Source organism: Globicephala melas, chromosome 3 (assembly GCF_963455315.2).
Source record: "Globicephala melas chromosome 3, mGloMel1.2, whole genome shotgun sequence".
In the NCBI taxonomy this organism is placed as follows: Eukaryota; Metazoa; Chordata; class Mammalia; order Artiodactyla; family Delphinidae; genus Globicephala; species Globicephala melas.
In genome coordinates this window covers 105,448,721-105,461,277 of record NC_083316.1, presented here as the reverse complement: position 1 = coordinate 105,461,277, position 12,557 = coordinate 105,448,721, and the positions used below count along the sequence as shown (strand labels likewise).

General features: G+C 38.1%; 1 protein-coding gene across 1 annotated transcript in view; it reads right to left on the bottom strand.

Annotated features, from left to right (window-relative positions):
• Positions 1-9,929: 9,929 nt before the first annotated feature.
• CCDC192 (coiled-coil domain containing 192) overlaps positions 9,930-12,557 on the bottom strand; it is a 171,766-nt gene continuing 169,138 nt past the window's right edge. Inside the window, 2 exon segments of the mRNA XM_060295518.1 lie at positions 9,930-10,010; positions 10,013-10,248. Of these exon segments, the coding sequence (XP_060151501.1) occupies positions 9,930-10,010; positions 10,013-10,248 (317 nt within the window).

Sequence of the window (12,557 nt, the reverse complement as noted above, 5' to 3'; positions counted from 1 at the left end):
TACTAACTTTATAAAATAAGTTGGAAAGTATTCTTGTGATAATTAATTTTGTGTGTCAACTTGGCTAGGCCATGGTACCCAGATGTTTGGTTAAACATTATTCTAGATATTTCTGTGAAAATATTTTTTAAATGAAATTAACATTTAAATCAGCTGACTTTGAAAGCAGATTACCCTCTATGGTATGGGTGGGTCCCATCTAAGCAGTTGAAGACCTTAATAGAAAAAGACTGACTTCCCTTGAAGGAAGGGGAATTCTGTCAACACACTGCCTTTGAACTTAAACTACAACATTGATTCTTCTGTGGGTCTCCAGCCTACTGTGCAGAGTTTGGACTTACCAGTCCCTATACTCACATGTGCCAATTCCTTAAAATAAATCTCTCTCCCTTGCTTGCTCTCTCTGTCTCCATGAATACATGCACACACACACACACATCTATCTATCTATCTATCTATCTATCTATCTATCTATCCACACACACACACACACACACACACACACACACACACACTACTGGTTCTGTTTCTCTGGAGAACCCTGTCTAATACATTTCTCTTCTATATTCTGGAAGAGATTACATAAAATTAGTATTAATACTTTTAAATATTTAGAATTCACTGGTAAAATTGTTGGGCCTGGGGATTTATTTTTTGTTTTAAAATTATTAATTCACTTTCCTTAATATTTGTAGCACTATTCAAATTATCTATTTTATATAGACTGAGTTGTAGTGGTCTGAGCTTTTTTAAGGAATTGGTTCATTTCTTCTAAATCGTCAAATTTCAGTGTGCAGATTCTCTTATTATACTTCCCAGGAACTGTTTTGTTCCTGATATAACATGCTGTGTCTCCTTTCTTTTTTCTTTGTCAGACTTGTGGAAGTTGTCAATTATATTGATCTATTCAAAAAACCATTTCTTTTATTGATTTTTTTAGAATTTTTATTCTTCTCTTGTTAAATGGAGTGTTCTGTGAGTGTTGACTAGATACTGTTGGTTAATGGTGTTGTTGAGTTCTTCTATATCATTGCTGATTTTCTTTCTTGTTGTTCTATCAATTGTGGAGAGAGGGGTTTTAAACTATTTAACTACAATTGTGAATTTGTCTGTTTCCCTTTCAGTTCTATCATGTTTTATTTCACATATTTTGCAGCTCTGTTGTATATGCCAATATATATAGCATTGCTATATCTTCTTGGTGGACTCTTTTATTACAATATAATGTCCTTCTCTATCTCTGGTAATTTTCCTTGCTCCGAAGTCTACTTTATCTGATATTAATATAGCCACTACTTCTTTCCTTTGAGCAGTGTTTGTATAATATATCTTTTTATATTTTTAAGTTTTCAACCTGCCTATATTATTATATTTGAAATGGTTTTCTCAGAGGCAGCATATAGTTCAGTCATATTCTAAATCTGCTCTTCCATTTCCTGTGTTTTAATGGTATATTTATATCATTTATATTTATATGGAACTGTTACTATGTTAGGGTTTAACACTATTTTATTTTTAAATTTTCTGTTTGTTTACTTATTTCTCTATTTTCTGTTTTTCTGCTTTTGGGTTATTTGGGCATTTTTAAAAAATCTATTTTGATTCATCTGTCTCTCTTTGTATAGCATTTTTAGTGGTTACTCTAGATATTACATTATATATACATTACTTATTAAAGTATCTTATTGGCTATGGGAAAGAATTGCACATTTTCAAATGCATTTGAAATGATAGTTATCTCAATCATGTGTGTATTGCTTTCAAGGTGAAAAGTATGTCAGTGCCATTTCATTATCCAACTGACTATAATTCTGTAAAATTCTTTAAAAAAAAGTAACAGAATGAAGAGTCTCATAATGAGCTCTCAAACTGGGAGCAAAATTAAATTGTTTATTTTATAAAGCTGCCATAATATTCCCTTTGTTCCAACACTACTTAGATCATCAGGAAGAATTAGGAATCATCCATGAGCATCTAATATATATAAGACATGTGCTTTACCAAGTTATCTAACTTTAGGGCAAATTCTAATCAACTTCATTTTGGGGAAAATTCCACCAAACTCATCTTAAAACAAACCTTTTAGTATAACTAGTACTAGCTGGCAATAAACAAAACATTTAACTCTCTCATTTCCTTGATCTGGGAAAGTGATGAGCAGTTCAGATTGGAAGTTCCCTGTTCTGTGTTTAATGATTATAATTAATTGTACCTACAGTTAGGGGTGAGAACAGCAGATTGAGGTGCTGAGTCACCAGCAAGGTGGGATTTCCATAAGTTTCTTGGGGAGCAGAACCCAATGGAAGTTTGGCCCCAGCAAGAATTTTTGGGTGGAGGTGTGGAGTCTTTGTGATTTGCATTTTTAATGGAGACTTTAAACAGTAGGGCTCATGTGAATCTCAATCTGCAAACTCAAGTCTGCACAAATTCCTTTCTTTATTTTCTATAAATTATTTGAAGAGTGACTCTGAGTCCCTATCCCACGAAGGAGGCAGGAAGTTTGACTCATTTTGAGTCTTCCCTTCCCCTGGCTTCATGCCAGGATTCTTGGTTCTGAGACACTTCTCTGTCATTTGCTGATGCTGAGTCCCCCGTCTTCCCAGTCAGCTTGGTCCCCTCAAGTCTGCTGCTTGTTCACATTGAAGACACACATGGGTATGAAACTCGTGGCAGGGCTTGAAATCCTGGTCCTCAGAATCCAACCTGCCTGGTGTTCCATGTGGCTGATCCCTTTGAGATCCTGCTGCATCCCTAAAGCAAGGGCAGGGAGAAGGGACAGGTTCTTGCTGCTGATGGGGCACACATGCCTCTCTTGATCTCCCCTCAGGGGTGGAGGGAATCCCTCCCTGTCTCCTCACACTCCCCTCAGAGACTCTTTCTCAACCCTTCTTTCTGCAATGGACTTAAGCTTTGGAAACAAAAGCATAGAAAGAAAGTCTCTCATGGTTACCTTCTCCGTTTGCTTTTATACAAAACTCTTGGGTTCTAGACAAGAGAGCAGAGAGCAAGCTACATTTTTAATGTGGGAATAGAATGAGATAAATACAGGGAGAAAAATGCGTTAATAATCTGAAAAAGCATTCTGTTACAGAGTAATAAAAGGCATATGAGCTTATTTTTTAACCATAACCTGGTGAGATTTGGCGATCCCTGGGTAACATATTTTCCTTGTGATGCCAATTTGAGAATGAATCTGTGTAAACGTGTCTGTATCATAAGAAGTCAAACTGGAGTAAGAACATCACACTCAAGCCTAGTTCTGAAACTTACTAGCTGTATGACTTCAGGCAATTCATTTAATTTGCTCTAGACAAGGGGTCAGCAATTTTTTTCCATGAAGGCCTCGATATTTCGGCTTGCTGGCTATAGGTCTCTGTTACAACTATTCAACCTTGCCACCATAGCAGGAAGACAGCCCAGAGACAATACCTACACAATGAGCATGGCTGTATTCGGATAAAACTTACCTTATAGACAGTGAAATGTGAATTTCATATAATTTTTGTGTTATGAATATGATTTTTTTTGTTCAACCTTTTAAAAACGTAAAAACCACCCTAAGCTCACCAGCCACACAAAAACAGGTGGCAATCCTGATTTGGCCTGTAGCTGTAGTTTGCTGACCCCTGTTCTGGACTCTACAAGTCTAGCTCCAACGTTTGGAGCTCAGTTTTCCCATCTGTAAATAGGAAACACAGGGTTTTCAGTCAAGCAGAGGCATAATTTTTATTTATTTATTTATTTATTTTTGCGGTACACGGGCCTCTCACTGTTGTGGCCTCTCCCGTTGCGGAGCACAGGCTCCGGACGCGCAGGCTCAGCGGCCATGGCTCATGGGCCCAGACGCTCCGTGGCATGTGGGATCTTCTCGGACCGGGGCATGAACCCGTGTCCCCTGCATCGGCAGGCGGACTCTCAACCACTGCGCCACCAGGGAAGCCCCAGAGGCATAATTTTTAATTCTACTTTATAAATGTAAGGCATTACTACTAAATATGCTAAATGTGCTAAGGAGACCTAATGCCTAAGTTTTCATCTAAATAGGAGAAAAAAGTAACTAGAAATAGAACAAACGATCTTTACAGATGTCCCTTAATTGTCTTTGCTTCTCCATCTGCGTGAAATAGAACTGATGCCACTGGATGCAAAGGGGAGTTTTGTAGATGAAATAAGTAGAACGTCTGTGTGTTGGATTTCTTCCTTTAGAAAATACCAGTTCTGTTAGTCATCATTTACCTACTTACTTGAGCTTTGTGGTGTGGGTCAAATGACATTTTTCTGTCAGAATTCCCTTCTACACAGCACACACATTAAAAAAGAAATAGAGAACAAATGTATGGATAGCAAGGGGGGAAGAGGGGGGTGGGATGAATTGGGAGATTGGGGTTGACATGTATACACTGCTATGTATAAGATAGATAACTAATGAGAACCTACTGCATAGCACAGGGAACTCTACTCAATGCTCTGTGGTGACCTAAATAGGAAGGAAATCCACAAAAGAGGGATATAGTATAATGTATAGCTGATTCACTGCTGTACAGCAGAAACTAACACAGCATTGTAAAGCAACTACACTCCAAAAAAATTGATTAAAAAACCCCCAGAGATTTAGAAACTGTCCTGAACTGATGAGGAAGCTGCAGTGAACTCTTGGTTACTTTCTTTAGGTCTTTGTGCTGCCTCTGTCATGCATACGGGAATATGCATTACCACTGAATGTAAAATGAAATAAAATAATCTATTTGAAAATGTTTTAATTAACAATTGAATGTAGGATGTAATGTACTCATTTTGTCTAAAATTTTTTATCGAAAAATTTCTTATTTTGAATATATATATATATATATATATATGACTGTAAATCAAAAACTCAAGACATTTAAATTTATGGTAACAACATACCAAACTGGACCTGGCGTATGCATTGTATTCCAGGCAGGGATTCCAAACCATTTATCTATAGGGCAAGGCAGTTAAGATAAATGTCTTAAGCAGCCTGGTATAAGACAATAGGAAATGGTGGGACCCAGGGCACACTGTAGAGTGCGGCCCCACTCTTCTTAAAAGCAATTACTTTAAAATAAAACACAATGAGCAAACCAAAGACAAAACACAGTTTTGACCAAACCAATTAATATGATCAGTTGAATCTGGACAGCTTTTTGACTCCTCTTGTGGAATAAACTTGAGAAAGAAGGTACCCATGGAAAATTGTTTTTCCTTTAAATGGCAATGCGGGCTGACCTGAGAAAGATGTGTAGACAATGGATGTCTTTGTTATATAACTGCATAGGGGTGGTGAGTGTTGTGAAAGTTATACTGGCCTGGGGCCCGCGGGCCCTTGTTCTGGCATTTCCTAGTTATAAGCTTGGGATTAATTACCTAGCTAAAACCTATCTCATGAAAATTAAATAAAATAATCTATTTGAAAATGTTTAGATAACTATAAATTGCTATGTAAATATTAGTTATACTCCTATATACATAACTGTTGGCTAGCAAATGCAGGTCCCTAGCAAGATAATAGGGCATCCACTATAGCTGTTTATTGTTTCTTTCACTGTTACCATACCAACATCATTCAAATAGGAGCTACGCGATAAGGCACACCTTGGTTTCCCTGGTAGTGCAGTGGTTGGGAATCTGCCGGCCAATGCAGGGGACGCGAGTTTGGGTCTTGGTCCGGGAGGATCCCACATGCCGCGGAGCAACTAAGCCTATGTGCCACAACTACTGAGCCTGCACTCTAGAGCCCATAAGCCACAACTACTGAGCCCGTGTGCCACAACTACTAAAGCTCGCACGCCTAGAGCCTGTGCTCCGCAACAAGAGAAGCCAACGCCATGAGAAGCTTATGCACCGCAACGAAGAGTAGCCCCTGCTCGCCACAACCAGAGAAAGCCTGCACACAGCAACGAAGACTCAATGCAGCCAAAAATAAAATAAAATAAATTTATATTAAAAAATAAGGCACATCTTTTTAGTACAGGGCCAAAGATTATATTATCAGCTTTTTTCTTTTAACTAGAACTCACTGTTATTATTGTTTGGACCCCATATGACAAAGAGCTGGTGCTAGGCTAGCTCCTTCTCTCCCCTTCAGCTGTCATCTTTTGCCTGTGATAACATCATTCTTTGAAAAATGTGACATCAGACAGTAAATTTTTGTTTAAGCTAATTTGTGACTTTTAAGAAAATGGATTCAAGAGTTATTAGACAATACATCATGTGAGTTTTTTCACCCAAGAACAAGAGATTGGGTATTATTGGATTTGAGCACTAAGGGTCATTCTTGTTAAATAAAAAGCAAACTTAAACCTTTGGGATGGAAATGGTCAGACAATTCATTAAATGTCCTCTTGCCACAGGTTCATGTTTTTGGGAATGTACTGAGTATCTAATTCAGATGCTCAATTGCTCTGGGAACCTGATAACTGTTTTTAGTGGTTTTTTTGTTTGTTTGTGTTACCGTAAAAGACCTAATTTCATTAGGTATGGGAAATCTCACGGCCAGCCCTATCTTTTGCTGTGAACTTTGTCCCAGTGTACTAGTACTTTATTTTAAAAAGGTTATTTCCTACTTGAACTAGCAAAAAATGTTCTCTCGTGTATGGGAAATCTTAACAAAAGATTTTGTTGTAATAGCAGGGGAGAAATTATAGTAATAATTTAGCCTTTAGAAATTACTTTTTTCTTTTTTTTTGTCTAATTTTTTCAAATTACGAGAGTCGAATTTTTGAATCTCAAGCTGATTTTCCAAGTCCTTTAAATATGTTTCTTTTCTTATGTCTTTTGGAATAGTTTTGTCTCTGCAGTCCCCATACTTGATAATTTCCAAATATATATTATTTTGACTTAGGCCGGCAATGTTCATCAGCACTTCTCTATTTATTGCATTAAAGCAAATAAATACTTCAGTGTAATACTTCTTTACTTCAGTGTAACGTAGAAGCAAATGATTGGGTTTGGGGATAAGCAGAGAGTGTAAGAGATAACTAAAACCTGACTGAATTCATTCTTTCCCAGAAATGCATTTAGGCAAAAATAGTATAGTTTTGCTGAACTTCGTTGAAACCTAAGGCACCCCCTTCACATTTCCGGGTCAGTTTCTCCAGTGACTTACTTTTCTGCTAGTCTTTAACAGGTCTATTACTATGATTTCAGCTTGTCATGCACATAATAATGAAATTAAATTGTTAAAAAATCCAACATTTATTTAAATTGATTAGCCATACCACACGTTCAACTTAACTTCCTCCCTGAGAAAAGTTAATGACTGGTGAAAAAGGAGAATTAAAACTGCATATATTTCTGTAAATGTTTTTAGACTATTAGAGAATGACTTTTGTTACTTGTTAAATAGTTTAAATTTTTAATTTCCAATTATTTTGAACCAGATATATTACCTTATGATTGCCTAAATTTTCTTCAAGAATAAGGGCATCAGCATGCTGTCTTGTGATATTTACAACAGATATTTTAAAGATCAGTAAACTGTTTCAGCAATCCAACTGGCTCTTAAAAAATGAGACTTTGGCTTTACAGTGTGGGCTGTAATCTGATTTGTAGTTTGAACCAGGTGTTCGGCACAATCTGAAGTTTACTACCCAGTTCTCTGGAGGAATGGCAGAAAATGGAAATGAAATTTGGGGGGCACACAATGGCATAAATGTTCAGCAGGGAATGTGAAATTTTGTACTTATAAATGTCTCAGAGGCCAGAGGCCAGTAACAACTCTTCTCACCTCCCACCTCCTCATCAAACCTGGATATCTAAAGAATTCTTCTTGCTTAGGTGTCAGTAACAGAGATTAGTCTGTTCACCTTTGGACCAAATATCCCCCCCGATTCTGATTTGAGGATAACCTAGACCTGAGTCAAGATCAGTTTCTTGTAAAGATGGGTTTGCAGGGTAATATGACTCTCGATGCTTTCTTCTTCAGTGGCTGGTCCTTAGATATGTAGAGGTGACAGGCTCTATTAATTATTAACAGCAGCTCCAGCTCTGTCATTTTATCTCCGCTGTAAGGCTACTTTCATGCTGAGGGTTGGCCAAGACATTAGCCAGGGGAAATTGATCTAGAAGTGAACACCCTCCTATTTGGGGTGTGATGAGGTGTTTTTTTTCCCCCCTCCCCCTCCCTGCTTTTCATCTTTCTCAGCCTCAGTATCCCATGAGATTAAGATAATCTTTGGTAAAATAAAGAAATGGAGACTTGGTGATCAAAATAACACAAGAAAATTGCAGGGAATAGTTTGTCTTGGAGATAGTCCACTCTTACCAAACTGAAAGATTTAAAGCTTTCTCACAGTAATATGCAGTAAAAACGTGGCAACTTTCATTCTTACCATGGTGTCAGATACAATGGGCAGAACTTCAAGACTGGAACAGGGTACCCTCATCAATACCAGAGAAACAGGAAAGACAAAGGGGATCATAAGGTTTGAAGAGGTGAGAAGGAGGGACAGGAGAGAAGGGATTTCTGAAGTGAGGGACTGATGTAGACTCCATGGAAAAGCTTCTTTTGGAACCGTGGAAAAGTGCTTCAAGTCACTTTCTGGGGTAGGTGTGTATTCATGATCATAGAGTTGTAAGTTGGTTTCATTTCTGATAATGGACTGCACCTGTACATACTTGCAGACATTTCAGGTGAAATTCTGAGGTTATGTACAGATATGGGAAGATTCTAGCTTTATAGGAACATAGAACCTACTGGTAAAACCATGGTTTTATTTTGTAGTGAACCTCTAGAGTCAATATTGCAAAGCTATTATGAGTCCAAAACTCAATACTTCCTTAAAAAAAAAAAAGTCAGGTTTAAAAACTTTGTTTTAAGGAGACTCTTTAACTGTGCCTGTGAATTCCTGAATGATAAAAGTTGTGATCTTCATGTTTTCTAGGATATTGCTAACATCTACTATTGTGCCTGGTAGATAGAAGAGTTCTGATGAGTAGTTGTTGAACTGATTGAATTAAATCGAGAAGTAGCAATACAGTCAGACTCATGGGATAGCTATAGCTGTTTGCCTGAGTCCTGCAGTACAGAGAGAGTAAGAATTAAGCCCCAAGGTCTTAAAGTTAGTAACTAGCTTGTCTTTTTGGATGAGAAATAGTTCATTTGAAGGGGATGAGTGGGATATGATATGAGGTCTTCTACTCCATTAATTACAGGGCAGCTTTCCTTTGCCCATCCTCTATTTTTCCTGATGTTATTTTGTGCCATCCACAGCTCCTCGGTACAATTGTAATGGTGTATTTTGCTTTGGTCTTAATGTTGCTCGTAAGGGAAAAATCAGTGTTATGTGTTTTCCCAAGGAGATGTTGTCCCAGGACACTTCTCCCAAAGGACTGCGGCTCTGATTCATCCATTCTTTATTTCTTTTGATTGGTTTTGTTTTACTTCATTTCTACCCTTGCTAAATGCGAATAAAATACATGCCATTGAGAAATATATTCTAGAGGATACAAAAAGACAGACCTCATGGCTATTTAATCTGTTGGCAATGATTCTGCTTGCAGTACCCCAACATTCCCCAGTTTGAAGCTCACCCTCCATGACTGCTTTCTATTCACAGTTGAGCTGCATAATAAAATGGGATTCATGCCACTCTTCCCTTGCAGTGTGACAAACCTCTGGTAAGAGGATAATGCTAAGTTCTTTGACCATCTCTCTAGCTTTGTGTTTTTTCCTCTCCCTCTGTTATCAGGAATGTCTGAAAACAAAGTATTCTACAGCTGTGTGGATTATGTGACAAATGTCTAAAGGGGAAACATTCAGTGTTTGCGTCTGAGGACTTCCCTTTGTTTTGTTTCCTTCCGATATGAACCTTATAGAATAGGTCAAACCCGTGAACTTGAACTTGAGTTTGCCAGTGAGTCTGCTTGGGCTCTGGACTTTACCTTGGTGACACTTAATAAACTTTTATTTATTTTTTTTTTACTGAGAATCTTTGAATATCCTCGTCATAGACCACAGGAGTGATGCTATTATTAAAGAAAATTAAAGAAAATTGGCCTCTTGTAAACATTCTGGAGAGTCTTTGACCTCTGGGAAAGGATGGGCCTCGCGCTCGGCTTCCAGCTGCTGAATCTTCCTTTCCTTTTCTTCTAAAATTTCTTCCAGCTGAGTGATCTTCTCAGTCTGATGGGAAACCTGGGTCGACAACTCCACAATCAGGTTGATTTTTCGGTCACCTTCTTCCACAGGCAGGAGACCACCACAGCCCTCTTCCAGTGAGCTGTCTTCTAAAACAAACAAGAAAAGGAAAATCTGAACAGTTTTAATTGGATTTCCCAGAACTCAAAGAAAGGGAAGATGAAAAAGTTTCATTTCTCACGTTCTTAAAAGAGAACACAGATGTTGCGTCATCTGGCCAGATATACTGAGAACGGAATCTGGACCAGTGTGGGGAAGGACCCTGGGTGCTCGTGAAAAGAAATCTTAGAAGCCTCTGGAGAGGGAGGAGAATCAGTCTTTGCCAACTCTTGTTTATACGCATTTAACTTTCAATTAACCATGGGAATGAGCTGTCCTTGAAAATCCAATCTACAAACAGTAGCCATCCCAGATTTCATGTTATCTTTTCTTCATAATTCTTCACAAGAGCTACAATCAAGTAGAAATACACTTCAATGTGAATTTAATTTGACTGGGAAAAAAAAAGTTGCCATTGTCCCTTTTGGGAGAAGTGATAATGAGAAAGGACTAGTTTCTTAACCCAAGTCAGCTTTAGAGTTGGCAGGGGTGTAATTTGAGGTGATCAGGAAAACTCTGTAGCAGGGTATAGAGATTAATTTCTTTTAGGTCTGAATACATTTCAGCATGTCAATAAAATCACAAATGCCTCCTGAATATAAAAACTTATCTTTATCAATTTCTATAAGGTAACCCCTCAGATAAGGATAAAGGTCTGAGTAAGGAAGGAGAGAGAGGCTGTGTCAAAGAGATAAAAGATTAGTGACTGGAAGCAGGAAATCCTTGAAAACAAATATCACTAGATGGCCAAAAAAATTTAACTACTGAAAGGAAACCTCATTCTACTAGATTTTAGCAGTACCACCCTCCACATCACTCATCCTGAAATTTCTACCATTAAAATAATTTCTTTACGTTGTATAAAAGGCAGACTTCAGCTATAAAAAGTAAAGGACATCAAGGGCTTGGGTACCATGGTAGGATTAATTGAGCTAATAGTATACGAATGAACTTGACACATGGTGTCTACAGCTAATTGCTGTAATTGAAGGTCCAGCCTCTACTCAAACCGCAGTGAAAGCAAACCCACAGCTGCACCTGAAAGAAACATAACGGTAAGTCCAGGGTACAAAGGGCTGCTACTATTGTGTACCTATACACCTGTTAAAGCTGGGGCAGCTTTGTTGTGATAGCCAGTGCAGGCAGGGAATCACCCATTTCTCAGCAAATAAAACTAATTTGTGGCCATAATTTTCTCGAGAAGTCACGGGGTGAGAGCTTGAGCACTGCATTGCACACTGGACACAATGCTTTGGCTTCACAAAAGTGATGAGAGGAGAGATCAGGCTGGTCTCTGCTTTTAGAAATTACTGTCAGCAATGTACTACGTTTCAAGAATCTATGGAGAAATCTTTGTTCTGAACATATGAGATTCTAATGATAATATTTAAGGAGATGGTAGTTTGGGTATCTTTCTTAAAAAACAATGAAAAAAATCTCAAATCGCAAAGAAGCATTTGATTTGTGCCCTCTTCAAGAGGCCTGTGCTTTCAAGCCCAGAAGAAGGAGTCCATAGGATGGGGTGGGGGGCTTCCTCATTTGCTGATATGCTGGTCCTCACCTTTCCTTTTTTCTGACTACAGCTGTGCTGCCCAATACGGTAGCCACTTACCACATGCTGCCATTAACCAACTGAATGTGGCTGGTTTGAATTGAGATGTGCTGCAGGTATAAAATATACATTTGATTTGGAAGACAGATTTGAAAATAACGTGAAATATCTCATTAGGCTTAAAAAATTGATTATGTATTAAAATGATATATTTTAGATTACATTGCACTAAAATATATTTTTTAAATCAATTTTACTCATTTGTTTTTACTTCTTAAAAATGTGGCTACTAGAAAATTTCAAGTATCATTTGTGGCTCTCATTATAGTTCTATTGGATAGTGCTGAACTGGAGTTTCCTTTTGGATGAGAACTCTTTTTTTTTTTAACATCTTTATTGGAGTATAGTTGCTTTACAATGGTGTGTTAGTTTCTGCTGTATAACAAAGTGAATCAGCCATATGCATACATATATCCCCATATCTCCTCCCTCTTGCGTCTCCCTCCCACCCTCCTTATCCCACCCCTCTAGGTGGTCACAAAGCACCGAGATGATCTCCCTGTGCTGTGCAGCTGCTTCCCACTAGCTATCTGTTTTACATTTGGTAGTGTATATATGTCCATGCCACTCTCTCACTTCGTCCCAACTTACCCTTCCTCCTCCTTGTGTCCTCAAGTCCATTCTCTACGTCTGTGTCTTTATTCCTGTCCTGCCCCAGGTTCGTCAGAACAAATTTTTTTTTTTAGA